The sequence below is a fragment of the Protopterus annectens genome, chromosome 1.part0 (assembly GCF_019279795.1).
Source record: "Protopterus annectens isolate FY-2018-M chromosome 1.part0, PAN1.0, whole genome shotgun sequence".
Classification (NCBI taxonomy): Eukaryota; Metazoa; Chordata; order Ceratodontiformes; family Protopteridae; genus Protopterus; species Protopterus annectens.
The window spans coordinates 1,787,586,189-1,787,610,126 of NC_056725.1; the positions used below are offsets into that span (position 1 = coordinate 1,787,586,189).

Consider the following 23,938-nt stretch of genomic DNA (forward strand, 5'->3'; position numbering starts at 1 on the left):
TGCCACTGTGCCTGCCAGCCATCAAGCCCTCTCAGACATCTATGAGCATGACAATTTACTCCATAGTTGCTGAGGTGAGAGCTTATGATAAAGAAAGCCATCATCCAGGCAGCCATCAGGAGAAAGTTTTCAACTCTGTGGGCTGTGCCATCCACTGGTGGCTGACAAACACGGTCTCAGAAATAAAAGGCCCACTATACTTTCCTCTATGAATGCACACATTTTTACACATATACCACAAACACTATTTGAAAATACAACTTACCATACCCAAGGAAAGGTCTATAACCTATATTCTGCATACCTTACACATATCTCTCTATTAAGTGCCAACACTGCAGCAGGCTGGACTGTATTACTCCTCTCAAAATGGCTGAGACAGTATCAGATGATCATTTTAACCATTTCTTGCTGTGTCCTCCCCTGTGCAGCCTGTGATGACATAGGCCTATAATACCACTTGATGTTGCCAGTTAATAAATGATGGTGCGAAGCTATAGCCTTATAATCCCAATTACTGGCCACCAAATAATATTTGAGGGACAATTAACTTTAACACCATAAGGGGTATGCATACTACTGCCTTGGATAATGACCAACACCTGACATGTATTTCACTAAACAGCCAAACAAGGTTATAATCACAGGCTCTCCAGGACTTAATCCTCTCAACTCATTGACTTCCAGTGCTATTGTACCATCAGTAATTGAAACCAAGCCAAGATCATTTTGCATGCTTATGAACACATGCATAAATACATGCACACACACACACACACACACACACACACACACACACACACACACACACACACACAATCAGTACTTCTCAGGGGAAACTAGCTATAGTTTTTAAGTGTCAGTGCTATACATTCCCTTGAAGCTTTTAGCCCTTGTATTTTAAGTAGAAATAACCCAGACACAAACATAACATTTACATTCATACAACATTATGGTAATGCTGCCACTAGCTAAGTCAGTCTAGCACACCAAGAACACAATTACTGTTCACTCTTACAAGTCAACAGTAATATTCTCACTTAGTTGCTATGGCTTAAACAGTCAATCTTCAAAAGGTGGATGCCAGCTATTAATAAGTCACCAAGACTATGCACACATCATTAAACTAATAAATAAACAACCAGCCACAGGCTTTTGAAACTTAATAATAACATACTTTACATAAAATAAATAAAATTGAACAACATAATTTGGCACATGATCTCTATCTCTGTCGATATTTACATATACTTTTAAAAGGAAATATAAACAAATTATTTAAACAGATAGCGAACATAGACAGAAATGTTGACTGCAACAGCTTTCGTTCTATTACAAAACATAAACTGAAAGACTTACAGTTTACAGTCTGACTCTGACTTCTAGCATTTATCAGCTGTAAGCACCTCACAGGCAATAAGTCCCCACAAATTTTCTTGGCCCGAAAAAGTCCTTTGCATACACCTTGGAAGTAAAAGTAGAACATTTGTGAAGTGTTGCACTTTTAAATTAAAGGAGTTTCATGTCTTGCATTTCATATTATGGTTAGAATTGAAAAGTAAAAATTCCATTTTTTTCACATTCACTTAACATTTGAAGGGGAGATGCAGACCAAATAAGGTAAATATTAAAAAATACAAGTCAGTACAAGGAGCTGTTTTCATTTTCAAGATTTTAAACTGTTTTTCTAAAAACAAGAGCAGATTTTTACACAGTTTACTTTCATTCTGTACATTCTACATGCTGCAGATTTACCGGAAGCAAAAACCAAAGTGTCCATATGGCTTGATTTTCTTTCTAAAAGCTTTTTGCATTTTAACTTGCCTTAGTTCAACTTCACATCTTCATTAGATGGTTTATGGAAAGGCAGCTGTAAGTTTCAAACAGGTCACTAATAAATCCTAGACTGCCTACTTCACAGTTACCGCTTTGCCCAGCTATGCCACGGAGCAATCTAATAATTCCATAGTTTTATTTTAAAAAAAAATTAATGAGTATCACCATAATACTAATAAACATGTTGTGATTTTTTTGCTTTGTTTATGCGATGTTTGGTATGAGTGGATATTTTTGATTATACAATATTTTATGAAGAAAATTTGTTGTATGTGGTCTTTAGTTTCATCTTGTAACTTGCCTGTTTCTGTATCTATTTTCCTCAGTTATACTTTAGTAAAGATGAAGTGAACTGTATGCACCTAAATAGTAATTTGATTATAAATACTGCTCATTCAATGGTTGCAAATTCAGTAGGTGTTATGTGTTTCTTGGACCTTTGAATAGTGTCCAGTATATGAATAATTTCATTTGTATTTTTCAGTATGCTTAGTAAGAATGTTTTTTTTTTCATTTAAATTATATATAGATATGTAATAAGAGGAAGATGAGATGCTAGATTTATGGATAAACAATCTGTACTTTATCTCTTCACATTTAGATAGAATTTTGAATTGGCTAACCAGGACTGCAGAAATGTCCATGCTACAATTGTTTATTAGCTTATTGCAATTTCAGATAAATACTTATCTGCCACTCATCAAAGAGTATTATACCTTCTTACCCCAGAAACTAAGGATGAAATTAGAAAAGATGTTCTAAAAAGATTCAGTTCAAACTACTAAAACTAAGTCATTAATAGTGGACTGCTCCTGTTGTATTGTCTGTGCCATGTTGGCCCCTAGTCATGTCTCTTCCTGACACCATGTGCCTGCACACCCCATTAAATAAATAACTTCAATGCATGATATATACTAATGATCAGATTCATTTGTATACAAACTGACTGTAAATATCTGTAAAAGTGAATAAGCTATTTTCACAATTAATTATTTGTGCCAGTAAATATTTGTTGAATGTCTAGTATTCTGTGGAAGTAGCTGTTGTTTGATAATTAAATGTCTGTGCCTGTAAATAATTAATGACTCTAATATTTTGTGGGAAGTACTGCATTTTATTTTGTGAATTATGTTATAGTGTACCTAATCATATTTTCTGTATAAATATTGTTAAATACCTCTGCACTTCTGCAACATGCTGATGTTGCATGGAGAGAGTCTGAATCAGTCCACCAACTTACATAACAATCAACCAGTCAGTTAATCACTCACTCACTCAATCACAGGCCTGATGCACTGTTTATGCTCCTAATGTTAAGTACAGTAGTTCAAACTACATAACAACTACCCCAAAGTACAGAGCACACACACACACACACACACACACACACACACACACACACACGCACACACACACATTATATATGTGTGTGTGTGTGTGTGCGTGCGTGCGTGCGTGCGTGTGTGTGTGTGTGTGTGTGTGTGTGTGTGTGTGTGTGCACTCAGTTTCATTGAGATACCTGCATGTCAATGAATATGTCGACTGGAAAACATCAACAATGCCAACTTCAGCACACTACCACCTTGGCGCATGCAAAAACTAAAAACAAACACAACAAAAAAAAACAAAGAAAGCATTGTATTTTGCAGGGGACAAGCCCCCCCCCCCTCCATCTTCTGCACTCCACACACTCTGGTAAATATCTATACTAACTCTGAGATCACACAATATCAGGGAAAGAGCATTTTCCCCGACTACTCATACATCTATATATCTTTATCTATCTATATATACATAGCTAGATATAGATAGATATTTAGGTGTGTGTGTGTGTGTGTGTGTGTGTGTGTGTGTGTGTGTGTGTACACCTATATATATATATATATATATATGCATATATATATATATATATATATATATATATATATATACACACACACACACACACACACATGCACACACATACACACATACATTTATATCGGATCCTGGATTTGGTCTAAATACTCGTTTGTAGGCATCTGTTTAATTAACTACATTTGATCTATATATGCAGATGGTCGACAGGTGTGTGAGATCAACAAACCCCAGGTAGGGGAATAGTCCCTTTTCCTCAGGATTGTGAAATCTTGGAGATAGTATGTATAATTAACAGGGAGTGTGGGGTGTGTACCCTGCATAAAATGATGTTATTTTTTTGTGTGTGAAAATTGCATGACCAGTGTTTTTTTCTTGGTACATGCAAGGTAATATGTCGCTATTCGATTTGTCAGACTTTTGCGGTCAGCATTTCTGGGGTCAGTGTATGTGCTACTCCACTAAAGTGAGTAAACATGTATGTGTGTGTGTGTGTGTGTGTGTGTGTGTGTGTGTGTGTGTGTGTGTGTGTGTGTGTGTGTGTGTGTGTGTGTGTGTGTGTGTGTGTGTTGTGTGTGTGTGTGTATGTATATGTATGTATGTAGGTAAAGATATATGTGTATGTATATATATACATATATATATATATATATATATATATATATATATAAATATATAAAGAGAGAGAGAGAGAGAGAGAGAAATAGATATATATACAGATATAGCTACAGATAGATATCTGTAGATATAGATACACACACAGGCACACAAACACACATACACACACACACACACACACACACACACACATATATATATATATATATATATATATATATATATATATATATATATATATATATATATATATACATTGAATATCTTCAAAAATGTCAACAGAAAATTATCTTAATATCTAGACACAGAATATCAGCAAAATCAAAGTTCTACTAGGGAAGGATTTGTGGCCCTCCCCCACTGTTCTTCAGCCTTGAATATAATGATGTTGGAGTGCATGGAGGCTTGCCCCTCCCCTGCAGATACATTGGTTTTGGATTTGGTTAGATTTTCTTAATATTCTGTGTTTAGATATTTTTGAGTTCAGAGTTTTGTCGACAGTTTCAATGCCAATATTATGCTGTTTAGGTATATGGATCAAGAAATAGATATAGATAGATATTAAATTTCTGTATATTATATCTAGACTGACATAGATCTATATCTATATCTATATCTAGTTAGTAAACTATCTAAAAAAACACATTCTTCTTCTTTCCCTGATGTTGACATCTCATTCTCAAACTCAGGAGCTGCACTCCCAAGCTTATGCATCAAAAGTCGTGTGAATTTTAAATAGACAGCACAACAATCCACCCATTTACTGGTCTCCAAAGAAAGTTGCATGTTTTTGCATCACATTGTCAGTGGCACTGCTTGCTTTGCTTTATTTATTTGAAATATTTTGCCACTGGACTGAACTGAACATGGAATTGTCTGAAAATTAAGTCTTTAGTGACACCAATTAGTAACTGAATGGGTAAGTAGCAGAGATGAAACTAACCAGATACATTTCTTGAAGTCAAAGAAATTACTATGAAAGAAATTGTAGCTTCTGAATTCACCTTGCATTTTATCTCTCTGACCAAGAATCACACCTGAAATCTTGCAAGATGGTACTGTACTTTTAAATATGGATAATGCACACCCTCACAGCAATTATAAGAAGCTGACAGCAGCAGAAGGAATGAGACAGTACAGGATTCATATCCATCCAGTGTCCTCTCCAGTTTAACTTGGAATGTACTGCCACAAAGACTACTTGTAAGAGTTTGAATATACCCCTACCTTTTGCTTCTGTGGTCTTCCACTGAATTTTCATTTTTTTTAATTTATTGTATTATTGTTTAAAAATAAATTGAACTGTTTCCTGGTCATTATCACTTTTGACTAAGCAACATTACAGAAAAGTAATAAACTCTGAATTTCCTGAAATTTATTTGAAAAAAGATTGTTTATTTGAAAAACTAAAACAGGGCCAATTCTGATTCTGTAAATTCCCCATATTTTTGTATTTCACTATCATAGTCCGATAAGGGAGACTACACTATTAATGTTAATAACTTTTCATCATTTTAAACATATATTATTTTACTTGTGCCAATTAAACAAAGCTACTTTCCCAAAATATAAACTGTCTGTTCTGTTTATCTATGTTTGTCTTTCTATCTGTCAGTTATCTGTCTTAACTGTGATACTCTATATCTGTAAGTCTAACTCCTCATGCATTACCCGCTCAAAAGGCCTGAATCTAGTAAGCGACATCCACAAAACCTGCTGGAGAGACAGGTTTGTCTCACAGAGGCTGCCCTGTCTCTGGAATAGACTTCCCATACATGTCAGAGTGCATCACTGACCCTCTTCAAGCGCAACCTTGAGGAGTGGATTGGAAACCATAAATTTGTCCCAGGGGTTACACCTTTGTCCCTCACTGACAGGAGCGACAGGTGCTGACTGAAGTTTCTTTTTTGGGGATAAACTCTGGGCTAGGCTTGTAAGGACCCCAGGGCCATTAGCCTAGCAACTTCCTATGATCCTATGATCCAATAATACATTTACATAGAAATGACTCCCTCCTCCCAATAAAAAAATTGCAGGAAGTTTAAATCTTGCTGAATTTTTGCATTTATCTCCTATAATTTGCTTGTACAAATAAATGTGTGATATGATGATATTGGGTATTAAATGGCTGCTGTATCCCTGATGAAACTGATATGCATTATTTTAGATTCCAAGGACAACCATAAGGCATTCTATAGTTATGTCAAGTATCTAAATGGCAATGCTCAGATCTGCTCTGAACCACAACAGAATGGCATTAAATATACTGATCCCAAGGATATTGCCAATATACTGGCAGATCGATTCAGTGCCAACTTCACCCCCCCTCTCACCCCCTGGAGGGCCCATCTCAATACCAAAAGATTGTCAAATTCTGGTAATCATGGCCACACAGGTAAAAAATGCACTCTACAAAGCTAAGAATACAGCATCTTTGGGACCAGATGACATCCCGGGCTGTGTACTACATGAACTACAAAATTAACTGGCACCTCACCTAAGTGTCATGTTTAATCATAGCCTCATCTCAGGCTTCATGCCCAATGAGTGGCACACAGCTACAGTTATCCCACTCCACAAGGGGGGATCCACCTTGGATACTGGGAACTATCATCCCATCAGTCTAACGAGCCTGATCTGCAAAGCCATGGAACACATTATCATGGAACTTATAAACAAAGACACTGGCAACCTTCAAATACTAGACTCCACCCAGTTTGGTTTCGTAAAGGGCTGATCTTGTCTCCTCAACCTGATTGACTTTTTCGAATCAATCTCCAGAGCTGTGGATGAGGGTAAGGCAGTCCACACAGCCTATATGGACCTCGCCAAGGCACTCAACACCATCCCCCACTCTGGAATCATAAATAAACTTACTAAGCTGGGCATTAATCCCTACATCACTCAATGGGCTGCCAGCTGGCTTACTGACAGAACCCACACTGTAAAAGTAGCCGACTTAAAATCCAGCTCAAGACAAGTGACAAGCAGAGTACCTCAGGGTTCAGTCCTGGGACCACTCTTGTTTGGCATCTACTTCTCTGAAGTACAGGCCAGCACTAAGGGACTCTGGCTAACAAAGTTCACAGATGACTGCAAACTGGGAGCCATTATTGAATCCCCAAATGATGTGGATATTCTACAAAAGAGCCCTACAGAAACAGATGCTTGGTGCCAGAGCCATGGGCTCAAGCTCAATGCCAAGAAATGTATAGTTATCCCCTTTGGGAAAAAACATGTACCCATGAATTACCACATAAGTGGCAGTACACTAAACACCGAAAGTGTGATAAGGGACTTAGAGACACAGGTGGACAGTGGTCTCACCTTCGATAACCACATAGCCACAACAGTTAGGAAATCCTTCTATGTGGCACACCTCATCTCTAAGGGCTTTTCATCCAGAAAAAAGGAGGTAATTGTCCCACTGTGCTCATCCCTCATTAGACCCATTATAGAGTATAACTCCCCATTTGGTATGCACCTCACAAGACATCTGCAACAACTGGAAAGGCCACAGAAATACCTCACTGAAAGAATCACAGGCCTAAAGCAGATGCCTTATGCTGACCATCTAAAAAAAACTCCAGCTATAGTCTGTTGTATATCATCTACTCAGAGGCGATCTCTGTTTAACATACAAGGCCATGTCAAACCCAGTACTGTTGGACATGCTACACTTAGAGAAATCCCAATCCCTCAGAGACACATGCTCCAGGGATCTAAACCTTGTCATCACAATGAACAAAACATGCTGGAGGGATAGGTTCCTGACCCAGAGACTCCCCAGACTTTGGAATAGACTGCCCATACATGTCAAGCTGAGCGCTCTTTGGCCCTCTTCAAAAGGAACCTTGACAATTGGACGGAAGATAGGAAATTCACCTTGGGAATCATGTCAGTCACCCTGCCAGACAGGGGACCAGGGAAGTAAATATTCTGGGAAGAAATAGCCAGGGAATTGTTATGGCTAGGCGTGTATAGGCCCTAGGGTCGATAGCCTAGTACCAGTCTATGAAACTATCAGAACAGGACTTAAAAGCAAATGACCCAAATGACTGAGGTACCCAGAAAGTGCATACTTCTGTCAGAGAGACATCTGGGTTGTGGGGATCACCTTCTAACTAATGGTAGTGGTGTCTTAAATTATAAAAAATAGGACCTTAGCACCAATAGATAGACAGAGAGATAGACAAATGGATTGACAGATAGGGGTGACTATCCAGACATTGAAGCACACACAGTTGACTGAAACTCACAAGACTGAAAAATCTGACTGAAAAGCACTTTGAATGAAATTTCACTTGACTGATTTCCTATTTGACACAATGCTCATTTCACTGACTCACAAATGATAGAAAAATGTACAAGTGTATATGCAGTACTTTATGGTGTCATTAATGAGGACATGATTTACTATGGTAGTGAGTATACAAGATTATGTGTGGATTGGCAGTGCCCCCTTCCCATCATGTCACCCCCCCCCCCCCAAAGGTATACATGTTTGTATTTGTGCACCAGTACTCATTTACTGTGCATTGTGCTTTTTTCTTTTCTCCATGGTTGTGTGACTGTGGAATTAATATATATACACACACACATATATATATATATAATTAAGGAGGGTGTGGAGATGCAGTTTTGTGGTGCATTGTTATGTAGAATGTTTTATATTATTGTGATTCAGTGAAGTGAGTATTCAGTCAAATGGGAATTTGGTCAAGTGAAATTTCAGTTAAAATGCTTTTCAGTCATTTTTTCAGGTGAGTTTTAGTCAACTGTGTTTCAATGATTTGATAGACACCAGATATAACAAACAGAAGATAGATAGATAGACAGATAAAGACAGACAGACATACAAATGACAGAATACCTCTCAACTGTCCCTGATTTTCAGGAATGTCCCTGATTTTGACTAAAATGTTTGCTCTGTCCCTCTTAATCCCACCTAAAACAGTTGACTTTTGTAGGAAAGGTGGTGAATTGCATGTAATGAATAATGGCAATGATTAAGAGTTGTATAGACTTCTTTACTCCGGAAAAGGTATATTCAGCCGTACGCTCTGATTTTGTCAGTCTCAAGTTAATAGCACTAATATTTTAAAAGCGTCCCTGATTTTCTCTGCAGTTGTCACTGATTCTGTTGAAATTTGTCCCTGATTGGTTGAGAGCTATGGTCACATAATGAAAGAAGTTGCAGCATTCCTTAGGTGTGTGTGTGTGTGTGTGTGTGTGTTTCCCCTAGGATATCGCACGATCATGCAAAAACTTAAAAGCAAATACCTAAACTTATTATAAAGTTCTGAGGTATATTTCGAAGTTATATAATTCTTTTAATACACACACGTTTTAAAGATATGTTACGTATTAGTTGTCTCGGACTTGATATACGCGTTTTAAAGAGATGTGCGTTTTTTGTCTCAGACTTCAGCAATCATTTTGTACTATCAGTGGTATTAACCTAGTGGAAACGTACATCTCTGTCTGCAGGACTGGGTGACCACTTTTTCACAGAAATACTGATGACAGCAGACCTGTTCAGGCCAGGCCCCTACCCCCTTCCGAGCTATTTCCTTACCGACGAGGCGGCCCTTTGATACAGGTGTCATGTCAACAGGAGCACAACCATTTTATTCAATGAGCCTCTTATTCTCACAGCTCTTCACGTCTTGCCCCTTCCCGTTAGGCTATAGCAGCTCAGCAACCTTCTCTGGTTCTGATGTGGCCGCCAGCATCCATTGACTGAGGGGCGGGGGAAATCACTTCAAAGGAAAGGGCAGCAGTCTGTAATGACCACCCCCACCTCGACCAAGTTGCATCTCTAGTCTGTAGGGGGGTATTTATGGGCCAAACATTGTCAAATTAGGCTCATATTCGCAGTTGCAGCCTTGGAGTAATCAAGCAGCTCAAACGTAGACTGACCTTACCGTTTGGCCAGTATGGAACTTGGGGATTTACTGATGTAAATAAGGAAGTCCCGCAGGAGACGTATTTAAGTACTGCTTAATACTTGGGGTTGCTAAGGACACAAATAGAAATACAAATAAACATATGTAAATCCTCCTCTGCTTTCTTTTGTGGGTGATACATAGCTGTTGTGGTTGTTGTGGTCTTGGGCTTGTGGTGACTGAGAAATGTCGTGCAGTGGGAGCAGTGGCGTTGGTGGACCTGGGGATGCAGCAGCTCTGGCTCTTGGGGTGACAGTGGCCGGGAAGGGCGCCCAGTACCGCGTGGATCATCTGCTCAGTGCCGTGGAGAACGAGTTACAGGCTGGTAGCGAGAAGGGTGACCCCACAGAGCGTGAGCTCAAGGTAACCCTAGAAGAGCCAGAGCTATGGCAGAAGTTCAACGAGCTCACTAACGAGATGATCGTTACCAAAAATGGCAGGTGAGTCTCCATGCATTTTCTGAACTAATGTCTACACCAGGGGGCATCCTGTAGGGAGGCCGTTTTATCTTTACTAGTACATGTAGATGGCACATCCGATAAACTTCAGATTTATGCGTCGCTCTGATTCAAATGATCTTCCCTCCCCCGCAAAAAAAATGTATGAGCAGTTGTCATATCAGGTTTCCTGTGCAAAATAGCTCGATATGTTTTTAATTTCTCTATTTTTCCCATCTATAGTGGGATTATTCTTTTGGTGGTAGAATATTAATTTCAATTTAATTGTTGGAAGGCTGTTTAGATCAGAAGTAAAATCTGCACAATAACCCAGTTAATACAGAATACAGACAAACAGCTGTAAATTCAGAGAGCACCCCAAGTCATTGTTTTTAGCACCGTACCAAGGATAACAGCAAAACAGAGAATATTCACTCAGAATAATTGTCAGGAAATGATTTTAGAAGTGAAAGGCCGTTGGTATAGAAATGTGATTAGTCCAGAATACATTTAAACAATCTTTGTTGTTAAATCCTGTTTATATCTCTTAGTGTATGTGGTGTTCTACCATGGCTACTTTATGCTTAGTCCTAAACGTGATATTAAAAGTTCAAATTATTATAAATACAACCGTAGCCATCGATACTGTGTTTTTTCATATTGCAATTTGTCCATTAATAGTCAACTATAAGGTATTTTTGCAGGTTTTTTATATATTATTCTTATAAGTGTAGCAAATAATATTCTATCCATCATCTGGTAAATTTTAATTTGTGCATATTCTTCTAAAAGGCACTTTGGAACTTTTCTCATCGAATTTCAGTTGAAAAGGGATAGTTGTGATTAGGGTTACCACTTGTCCCACTTTGCGAGGGACAGTCCCTCTTTGGGCAATTGTGTCCTGACAAAAAAATTAAAAAATGGCTAATGTCCTGAGATTTTAGAACAAAATGATTTCCTATATTTTATGTAATAGTTGCATAAAACACTTATCCTGTATCTAAAATACCTAAATGTTATAAGAAACAGAATAAACAACTAAAATGCTACAAGAATAAGCTTTTATTTAGGCAAAAAAGTTAAGTTATATCCTTTGTACTGACCGTGGTTATGTGTCGGCCTGTAAAATCTGATATTTGTACTGGAAATGTCCCACTTTGGCCATTTGAAAAGGTGGCAACCCTAGTTGTGATGGCTTTGCAGTAGAACGTCCCCGCCACACACACACACACACACACACACACACACACACACACACACACACCCCACTGTGTGGCGCCCTGTAGTGGTTACCAAATTTACCAGTCCAGTCTATTTTGAAAAGAAAAGGTAGTTGGTGGTCAATCTATAGCCCTGCAGTAACACCATTTACACCCCATTTGTATTTCTATTTGTTTTTCTCACATGGCCACCCACTGCTGAGGGTTAGCTGGTTGAGGTGTTTATTAACAACACGCCTGACGGATGTATTTCTTATCTCTCAGCTACTGGAGAGCTAAATGCTGTTTTGCAGCAGAAAAAAAAGGAAAAAGGTAAAAAGTTGTAGTCAAAACTGTAGAAATTAAAAGGAGAACGACTTTAAGTATCTGTCGACAACATACTCTTATGCATTCAATTAAGAAATTTAAGAGCCAGAGAAGTTCCCCTGTATATAGTTAGGAAGTAAAAATAAAAGTGATACGTGCGAAAATTTTTCAAATTGCACCTTGGCACTAAGAAGATAATATAATAAAAGATGTGGGAACTTTTAAAACCCCCATAACAAGGAGACGCAGAATCACCTTATTTATAGTGTGTGTGTGTGTGTGTGTGTGTGTGTGTGTGTGTGTGTGTGTGTGTGTGTGTGCGTTTGAAATCGTTTCATCCTTGCATACGTACAGGCAGACAACAATATAAACAGCGCGTAAGAAATCATAAATATTCATTAGTTAATAATGTCCTAAACCTAAAAGTTGGTTATTGAAAGACTGGAAATTTGAAGCCTATTTGTCCCGTGCGAATGATGAAACCACGGAGCATCTCAGAATGAGTCTGTATCATGGAGTATTTATTTTGAATATATATATATATATATATATATATATATATGTGTGTGTGTGTGTGTGTGTGTGTGTGTGTGTGTGTGTGTGTGTGTGTGTGTGTGTGTGTGTTTTAATTCAGGTCCTTTGAGAATAATAATGTAATGGAAATGCATTGTTATGCAATTAAAATGAAGTGAAATATAATGAAAAAATACTAGTGCAGTTCTAAACATCTTAACATTAAATTACCACATTGGGTGTCTGAATATATCAACACGTTGGTTATTTGGTAAATGTGATTCCTGAAGAGGAATGATTTATGGACAAAAGGCAGATATGTTTAGGTTTCTATTTTCCATAGCTCTCAACCTCTCAGAGCAAGAAATCTGGACCAAGCCATAAGTAAAAATCGGGCAAAGGTCCAAAAATATGGACAATTTTTAAACATCACTTACAAATTTAGAAAGTTGATAGAATCACAGGTTTTCCATTAGCGTGCATATACTGCATGATATGAAGTCTGAAACTTAAATGCTTTTCATTATTTTCTAACTTCAGTCTTCAATGATTTACCACTAATTTGCAAGAAAACCACAATTTTATGAAAAACTGACCAAAAATATGAGGCCAAAATCTGGACATTCTGCAAAATTCTGTACAGTTGGGAGGTGTTTTCTTATTAGTTATTCATGTCTTTGGGTACTGGCGAATTTGCGATCTTGTAGTTAGGCTACAAATGATCTGTCTACTGGGCCAACAGCCTAGTATTAACCTATGGACCTACATAAGGGGAAGCACACTGGGTGGAGCAAATTAAAGTGAATAATAAATCTTGTATAGTTTGATGATGCTACTCAAAGACACTGGCTTCATGTAAACTTCAAGTTGCATTATGCCTTCACTGCACTTTGGAGGGATAACTTTAACTATTTCTGTTAGAAGTTTGGCCTGGTATAGATTTTTGAGTGACTGAATCATGAACAAACCATCTTCCAAATACCTTTAGATTGGTGTTCAGGCATAACAATTTCATATAGCGTTCATGCACAAAATGTTAACATACCACAGCTTTTTAAACCAGTTTATCTGATGTCCATAATTGCTTATCCTAGTACTCGGTTTCTTGGTTGTAAATGCGTTATTCAGCAGCTATGACTTCCCTTCAATAATTGCAAACCTTGTTTTTATTTTGATATCCTTGGCACAACCAAAAAAAGATAAGGAAATCCAGCTGCAAATTCAGCATCACAGGCCAGACGTTATTCCATTAATTCAGACTTTTTCAATGACACTTTGTTATTTCAGAATGATCTAAAGACATTTTTGGAGGTGGAAGGTTTGATGTTTTAAATAAGAATGAATTTAAGAGGTTGCATTGAGAAATGGTAGTTGACCTTGTTTATATGCATTTTTGAAACAGCTGTCAAACTGATTGCTTTCTTTAAATCCTATTTATGCCCTGAGTGAGCTCCATCGAGTTACTTTCGCAATTGCTGCACGTGAAATAATTTCCTTTTATTGTGGTTCGTACCCGGGTTTTACTTTCTTTTTGATATTAATATTTGGTGGTCTTTGTCTTGCGCACAGATTGTTAGGAAACTTGAATAAGTGAAGACTTTTGAAAGTTTAACAAGTGTCTGCTGAATCCCCTAAGATAATGTATTTTTTTTACCCAATCCGATCATTTCAAAATAGCGTTTAACTAAATACTTATATACATACATCTCTCTCTCTATATGTATACATATATATCATCTATCTCACTCTCTCCCTCTACACACGCACAATGAATGTTATCCTCACCAGCAGTGTTTTTTGTGTTGCTGTAATGCTGAATGTGTAAGATGTTAGGCCGTCCTCGCTACATAACTGTTCTACTAATCTTATCTTCACACCATTACGGTTTGATTTCTCTTTTTAAGTTTGCTCTCGCCCTGTAGTATGAGTTAAAGGGAAATGAGCAAAACACTTTATACTTTGCCTGTTTCTTTTACAGCTTACTTCTTTGTCAAACGCAATAAAGTAATTTACATTAGTATGCATCGCTCATGTCATTATAATTATTCTTTTTCTATTGATAATCAGATTTAATTCTTCTGAATTAGTGTATCTTTCTCTCTTTCAAATGAGCACAGACTTCATCATGTGAATTTTAAAAGAATGATTACTGTTTCATTTAAAGTGATTGGAAAGGTAGAACTCACCTAACTTAGCTCCCTTTCCCCACAAATGGTGGCACCCTTGAGGGTAGTTACATTACTCAGTGGGGTACAGGATCGCCACTTATTATTTACTACTTTGTTGCAAACATCTTCGCGTTTATTTGACAGCATTTGTTTGAAAGAAAGAGGCTTGGGCCCTATGTTATATAAAAATAGTCTATTGTTTAGTTTTCGAAAGATGTCTTGTTAATAAAAAAAAATAAATAAAACAAAATAAAGTGATACTGCATTGTGCCACCCGAGTGATAACTGTAGTACCCCACAAATAAATGAAAATAAAAAAGATGATTACCTTCAAGGCAAACCGAGGTAACTGGATGGGCAACCGTAAGTTCTCCCGTGGTCCTTCATATCTTGCCCTTTGGCTGGAGGGATGCATTTATTTACTTATTTTGCGCTTGCTAGGTTTATAATAGTCTGCATACCAATTGCCTACTTCTTACCCATGAATCTGTTGTGATATTATGTCAAACTACATTTCCGACATGTCATTAAATTATATTGTGCCTTAATTTAATCATTTGTTAATTAACTTCATTAAACGACTTATTTCTCCAATGGGTTGTTCTTTGCCGGCCCACTTGAACATAATTATCTATTTAAACAGTCTAAAATGTGTTTTTTTACCGAGCTAGGTATATATTAACGTAAAAAGTGTCAAACTCTCATTTGATGTCTTCCATCTTTAATATGAAAACATCATTGTGTTCATTAATTTTATTTCATTTAAATGCCGATTCATTCTAAAGTTTTTACGTTTCAGTTCAAAGAAGCACAGCATTGAGCGCCTAAAATTTACGGATATGAGTGTCAATGCATTTAGATTTTCAAATATTCATTTAAATAAATTAATATTTAACGTGTTCTTTTTCGGGAAATGTCATTTTAGTATCACAAATAAATCATACTGCAAATAAGTTCTACCTGTTTAAACCAGAACCTACTCGTGATATCTTTCTCATGTTTATCCAATTAATGCGACACTGAGCTGAAAAAAATATATTTTTAAATGTATCTTCCATCCATCTCCAGCATGTGGAACACTACTTGTCATAACTTGGAACAAATTGTTAAAATGTGGAGCACATATTAACAGCTTACTAATAACTTCAGCTAGAAAGCTCAAGGGATGGTTAAATGCGTTACTTTATAAAATGTTCTTTGATTAATTATTTTGATCCTCTATTATTTGCTGTGGATATCTTTTTTAAGAAAATCTTAACATTAAGTAAGTGGCAGACCCTCTCAGCATGGAAACGCGAGGAGCGTGGACTTTTTAAGATTCAAATGAGGAGCATTCCTGGTAATGAGGTACATTGGAGTGTTGCTTTCAAGTATCACCCCTGGCGTTTTACTTCTTCTTCATTTCTTAAATTTGGATGGACGATTCAAGCTTGTTTAAAGGAGGCAAATTTGCTTCATGTAGTGGTATATCTGCAAAACAGCTGAAGGGATTTCAGTGATCCACCATTAAAATAAAACACGCCAGTAAACAGAGGAAGCTTAACAGGAGCACTCATACTGCGTTTTAACAGTGTAAAGACAAAACCGGAGGTGTGACAGCTTTCAAAATCTTTGAGTTTATGAGTGGGTGCAAACTTTTGTTTACAGAGTACTAAACTTTAAAGAAAACGTGGTGTACTCGGTAAATACAGTGAGAGGACAATGCCACTTAAAGCAGTCAAAGCAATTGTATTTCTAATTATTCTGCTTTCAGTTCGCCAAAATTATGGAGGAAATGTGAACTCCTTATGCCTGCTTCCAACACGTTTGGGCGAGTATCACCTACTGAAATGGGTATTTAGGAAATACCACATGTTCACATTTTAAATCACAATATTTTAATGAAAGCAATTGTAAGCACTCGCATCATATATGTATGTACCACTAAAAAAAAAAAAAACGCTAATATGGCTTTTAGAAGCCTTGATGTTCTGTCCCTTGGGTATAACTCACCCATCACCGCCAAAGGCATCAAAGAGCGATATAGTATATAGTTTGTGTGGCAGGTGCTATTTCAAAAGGTGTTGAGTTAACTAATAGCGTACAACGGGGATCTATACCGAGTCCCCTCTGAGATCTACTTCTCTGATCTCAAAAATGATAATGTGTTCCTCTGGTTCATCAGTTGCAGATCACAGCTAATTAGGTGAAACTTGCCCCCCCTCCCCACAAAAAATATCTGCACCCTTCAGAAAGAGTTTATCCTAATTAATACCAGGTTTAATACCATCTGCATGACACCTGGGCATACATTTAATGATAAAAAGTGTTGTAGTGTTTCTTTTGGAAAACAGAAATTGCCCACAATATACTGTACAGAAAATATACACCTACTAAGGAGAATGTAGTTAGGGCTCTAGGGACTTGGGATAACACTTCCCGCTCCCTTTTAAACATTTTTATTGATGTTTCTTATTTATAGAGGAACAAATAACCCACCTTACAAAATACAACAAATAATAACTATTTACATAAGCACTGTTATCAGTTCATGTATCAGTATCAATTCTTACTATATACATGACTAAGATTAATGAAACAACTAAACAGTGTCAATTGATCATAAAAGTAGGTCAGTATTTATCTATTACAAAGTTCAGTTTTATATATACAATGATTTTTGGTTTTGGTAATTTAGTTTGTTTTAATTTTAAAAGTAGGCATTTCTTTTTGACACACGGCAGTGAGTGTATTTAAACATTCTATAAATGAAGGAGTAACCTAACTTTTCCAATGTTTGAAGCTATGTTCCTCCTTTGATCATTCTGGCAACTGTAATTTCTTCTTCCTAGCACAACTAATAGCCAAATGTATTTCATCACACCTCTTTATTCACCACTGATCAGACCCATTATAGAGTATGATGCTCCAACTAGTATGTATCTTACTCATCATATCAATTTACTGGAAAAGTCCTAACAGTTCTTAACAAAAAATATCTCTGGTTTTAAGAACCAGGAGAGAGTGGAACTCAGTCCCTGTACTCAGTGTCTTATACACATCTTGGGAGGTTGCTTACACATCATTAGAGATCTAGCAGTCATTGACCTCCTATATAAATCTCAATAAGTCAAATGTATCACCTAATCTTAGAAAAAGAGATCTAAACCTTCATCAGCAGATAAACATGATGCAATGGAGAGATAGATTCATCAACCAGCACCAGCCCTTCTGTGGAAAAAACTTCCTTCAATTTAAATCTAGACTGAATCTAGATTAAATGGATGCTCTTGACTTTACCCTGGGACTAACTGCCTTTACCCCCTTGAGAAAGGAGGTAAAGCCTGAGGACAGCTATTGGCAAGGTGTACATATTCTTTGGACTAAATGGTCACGAAACTCTTATGATACAGTACTGCCCACTCAAAAGGCTCATCTCAATGTCACCACAAAATCATCCTGATGAAGTTTACTGAAGTAATTATGTTTTTCTAAATGCACCGTTACAGACAATTTTTTATCAAATGAAATAATACTGTCAGTTGGCATAAAGTCTGGCAGTTGGTGCAGAGAGTTAAGACTGTGAGGTCTAGTCCCTGTAGTACAGGGTTTAATTCCCTTAGCCCTTATTTGCCTACTGTGTGACCTTGACCAAGGCATTGAATCTGACATTGCTCCCGAGTTAATTCTGAAAAGGATTTGTATGTCCAGTTGGCTTACCTGGTTAACAAATGAGTACTGTTTTTATTGTTGTTGTTATTATTATTATTATTGTTTTGTTATTATTATTATCATTGTTATTATTGTTATTGATTTATTTTGTTATTATTATTATTATCATTGTAATTATTATTATTATTGTGGTTATTATTATTATTATTATTATTGCTGTTTTGTTATTATTATTATTGTTGTTATTATTATTATTATTATTGCTGTTGTTTTGTTATTATTATTATTGTTCTGTTGTTTTGTTGTTATTATTATTATTATTATTATTATTATTATTATTATTATTATTATTATTCCTGTTCTCTGCTTTGGTCTAGATTTTCTAAAAAGAGAATATAGAGATTAAAATTATGTAATAGGAGCCAGTTCATCAGTGTAACAGCAAAAACCTAATTAGAAAATTTTTTGAGTCACTCACAAACTGGCAAGGGTTAACTGAATACATCAAGATCAATTTCTGCCATTGTGGCCGTGGTCACTGCAAACAAAAATGTTTACCAAAACTCAGAATATACATTTTCCAAAACTCAGAATATACATTTACTTGGCATATGTGCAGCCAATAGTTTTTTTATTTTAATTTAGAAACTGAGTAAGTAAAATAGTCAATCTCAGACTCTTTTTCAGGTAAATACAACATACCTATGTATCTGTCTACCTGTATGTATGTAGATATGTAGTGTAAACATTTGACAATGCTATTGCAGCCAGAGTGATTAATATAAATAATTGATCAGCACATTTCTGGACAGAAAGTAGGGAAAGTGGAGTAGTCATTTGTACATTGGAATACTAGTCTCCGTCTATATAGATAATAACCAGAGGTCAGTATTTAACCTCAGACTCTGTGCGCACAAAATTTTAACCACTTAGCTACTGTATTGTCTTGCAGAGGTTTTTGATTGCATGAAACTAAAATTCATACTTGTTGGCCAAACCTCAAGAAGTAAAGCTACAATGTGCTTTCTCAGTGGTTCTAAATGGAGACATTCAAGCATCAAGATCATCTAGTTTAGACCTGGTCCCACTCTGTGCCAAGTAGATGCATCAGAAAGGTATCCTCACAGGATTGCTCAATAGTAAGTATCCTGTGGGACTACACAGATGAAGTTGGCTGATAGAGGAAGAAGATGTTGTCATGTCAACCTTAGGCTTCTTAATCAAATGAGATGACTAGCCTATGGAAAACATACATAGTGCACTGAAATCCACAACAACCTGTCATATATGTGACTGTATGTATACTTGTACCTATGCGAAACATACACAGTGCACTGAAATCCACAAAACCTGTCTTAGATATGTGACTGTGTGTATACTTGTGCACATGCATGTGTGTACATGTACCTGCATGCATACATTTATATGTGTGTGTGTGTTTGTGTGGTTTACATACACATACTTTTCAGACTGTTCGTGAATGACATGGCAGTCTGCAGTATGCAAGACAAAATGCTAAGTCAATTTTGGCTGCAGGCAAACTTGGAAACCCTGTAGTGCAATTATCTCGAGGAGCTTATTGAAGTTTTGAAACTGAGAAAATAGAAATAGTTGAACTAGACTCGTGATTTTTTTTTAAAACAGAAATATTTAGACAGACAACAAAATCACTCATATTTTGTTGTGAGCACTACTGCATTTAAAACAGTATAGTTTCTTTAAAATAAATCCCATTTTTGTGAACACCACTGTATTTGAAAATAGTGTCTGTAGCTTCCTTAAAGTAAGAAGGGTGCATTTTCTTAGATATTACATTTTGGAATATTTTGTTCTTGGTCTTGCTCATGAAATTTGTGTTGTCTCATCACTTTAAATATTATGATGGAAAGCCAGATGAATTACAAAATCAAGTCACTAATTTATTCTACAACTTATGTAAATAATGCTGCATCTTTCTATTATCAGGCTTTGCATATCATTTCTGCTTGAACACTATGATGTTATTGTGTATGTTGAGTTTTTATCCTGACAAACTAATGTGTAGTTTTTCAAAATTTCTGATTAAATGTTATGACGTTATTATGCCTGTTAAATTCTCATTCTAACAAACTAATGTGTTGCTTTGATATTTGTGCTTGAATGTTATGAATTCATTATGTCTGTCTAGTTTTTCATTCTGTTAACCACATGTATCTGAACTTCTCTCCCTGGGCATCTACTGAAAATGGGTACCTCTTGACCCATTCAGACTTTCCTGGTAAACAAATTCCAAATAAATAAATACATTTCAGGTAACTGATACTCCAATTGTGACAACAGCTGGACAACTGGTGTTTTCTTCATTCTGTATTACCAAACACTAGGTGCAGGGTTTGAGTCTCACAAGGGATAATTTGCTAGGTTTAAAATGGCTTGCAAGTGCAGTTAGCTTAGTACTAATCTATGAACCTATGAACCAACATTTATAGCAGAAGCTACCCAGGAATGCTCCAGGGAGATCTAGGACGTGCAATCTAAATTTCTATTTTTGCATAGTAGTTCATCAGAAGAGTAAATATAATAATGAAAAAATATCTAAAACTTAGGCTCTCTAACACTGTTCAGAAATGAAAAAAATATTTATCTAGTCAAAGGCTAGAGCACATCTAGAAAAAATGTATACACATGCAATGTTCAAAACTGGACCCTATATGTTAACACAATCCCAGAGTTTTATGAAAGGTGAACAGAGATTCGTCTTCACCAGCTGTCAGGGGATGAGCTATGCTAAGTCCATGACTACTGTTCTGTCTGCTTAAACAGCATCATAAACTTTCGGAGTTCTTTCTACTAGCCATTACAAATGCATAAATGTTATAAATACCAGTAAATTCTGTAATTAAAACATACACTTCTGGTGATCTTATATGAAAATCTGTAAGAGGGGCTAACGTCATTAGCTAACCACCTTTTATGACATAATTACTTCCCAAACACATAACAAAGTTTAATTTCATAATCAATCACAGTCTAAGAAATGGGAGAAAACTGAACTGTGTACAATCGCATTACCACTCCACTGATGAAAAAAGATATGTGTAAAAAGAACACAAGTACTGTAAGGAGTAAAAATGTGTTATTCAAAAAAAAAAAACATACATACAAAGAATTAACAAAGTAATATTAATGACAATGTTGTGTAAAAGTTGGCCATGTGCTAGTGGATCAACTCTTTGCCCTGCACAGATATTGAAGGGGTTATGGACTTTCCAGTACTGTTTATATACATTTTCTGGAAAGAGGGTACATATATGTCTGTGTTTCTGATAATGCCTTGTGGGAAGTGTTAGAGCACTGTAATGCCCCAGGGCCACTGCTGATCTCATTTTATCTGCATTCTCAGAACTAAGTAACATGCATTAAATCCAGGCATAGGACTCTGCTAATGGTGCATGTTGTATGTTTGTGATTTCCATGGAAAGAACATCAAAGTACACCTAACATGTGGACCGTAACTATTTTGTGAATACAAGTGTTGCTTATTGTTTGTAGATGATAGTGTCTTACTCTTATGTGACCCTGAATCTTATATGGGAATGATTTCCTGTTGAGCGTAAAGTGAATGTAAATCAACAGCTTCATAAGAGGTCATCATTCTTTCTCAGTGAAGAGTGGATTTCCCTTGGAAGTGAGGGAGTAACTGTTGCCTCAGATGGAGGAGTTTAGGTACCTGAAGGCTGTATTTATCAGTGTGGTAGAGTGGTTAAGGAAACTGACCAGTGAGCGGTACCATGGCAGCAGTATTGCAGATATAGTATTGAACTGGTAGTGAAGTGAGAACACAATCATTGTATAAACCCCTTCGTTTACCAATCAGTCCATGTCCCTGCCCTCATTAATGGCTAAAATCTTTAGACAGTGATTGAAACATTGAGATCAAGGATACAAGCAACTAAGTCAGCTTTCTCTCCACACTATCTAGGCTCACTTTGTAAAAGCATGAGAATCTCAGAAATCAGAAGGCTCTTGGGGTATAGCCAGTGCACCTCCTGTCTAAATAGAATTAGACAAGGTCACTTTATTACCTTATCAAGATTCCCCTTGGGAGTTTCCCATAGAAGGCATGTCAGACATGCAGTCATGACTCACTGCAAAGAGGATTTAGGCAGTTTTAGGATATTCTGGAGAGGTTATGTCTCACTGATTGCTTGTGAATATCTGGGGATACCACAGAATTATGTGGAAATTGTTGCTGCATCCTGAGAGGTTATGCCTGTGTTTTTCAGCTTTTATTTTCCTCAGCTGTCAGCGGAAAAAGCTGCTTATAAAATGATTGCATAAATGGAGTTTACAGTTGTAAGATAAATGCACGGTTACATTATGTATAGAAAGTGCAAGCCATAAACAAACTATACTTTGAGGTACAAATAATTAGAAATTCAGTGCCTACAGGTCACATATATAGCGCCTAACTGGCTATAAACGGTATGCAAAATTGTGTAAATAATTAAAGACTAAGGATATCCCAGTATGTTTATACTCTACTAATAGTGGGAGATGTTGAGTTGTGACCGTAGTCAATTCATGAAATAGGCAGGAAAGGTGGTACAAAGGATTGAAATGTTGTGTTTACTCACTGTGAGAACATTTTCTTTCTTTCTCTTCAGAGTTGTGGACAAATCCCAAAGACCATGAGAATCTGGATAAATACACAATTACCCAGAGTTTAGCATGTCTTATTGCCATAGTAATCCTTTTAACATTTTTAACTTGGGTGCTGTGATAATAACCTGGCTATTGAGGTGAGCGCTACTTTTCCAAGGGTGCACTTATATAGTATATCCACTAAAATGTGGGGCTACGAACATATACTTTTAGTTCTAGACATCAGAGATATGACAGATAGCAGCAACCAATACAAAACAAATCATTTTGTAGTCTGTCACAACAGCATGCATTTAAAAAATAACACATAAAATTAAATTAGCACCCTAAACAACCATTGTGATACAGTAATTTGTTTATAAACACTGCCAGGCATGCAACTTGAATGACTTACCATCAGCTGACTGTATTCATTCAATACTATTCTTTTAATCTTTTGCAAGATGTAATTTTTTTCTGTCTTCTCTCAGATGTATAATATAGCTAACATTTACATATTTTATTATTTTAAAGCAATAATAAGCAATAATGGCACACTCAAAACAACTTTAATTTTGAGCACTGATCAGCAAGTTATACCGGTTATTCCAACTGGAATGTTTTTAACTTTATACCCATTTTACTCATATTTGACAGACTGACAATAGAAAATATTTTTAATTTTTCTGCTTGTTTAGCCTGCTTTCAAGACCTCCTCTTTTGAAATTCTGCACTATATCAGATCTAGGTGTATCTACTTT

The 23,938-nt window shown here is 36.5% G+C and overlaps 1 protein-coding gene across 1 annotated transcript in view; it reads left to right on the plus strand.

The window, feature by feature from the left end:
* Positions 1 to 10,445: 10,445 nt before the first annotated feature.
* The window catches only part of TBXT (T-box transcription factor T), a 111,196-nt gene continuing 97,703 nt past the window's right edge, over positions 10,446 to 23,938 (plus strand). The window contains exons 1-2 of the mRNA XM_044071538.1: positions 10,446 to 10,464; positions 10,516 to 10,699. Of these exons, the coding sequence (XP_043927473.1) occupies positions 10,446 to 10,464; positions 10,516 to 10,699 (203 nt within the window). The remainder of the gene's footprint in view (positions 10,465 to 10,515; positions 10,700 to 23,938) is intronic.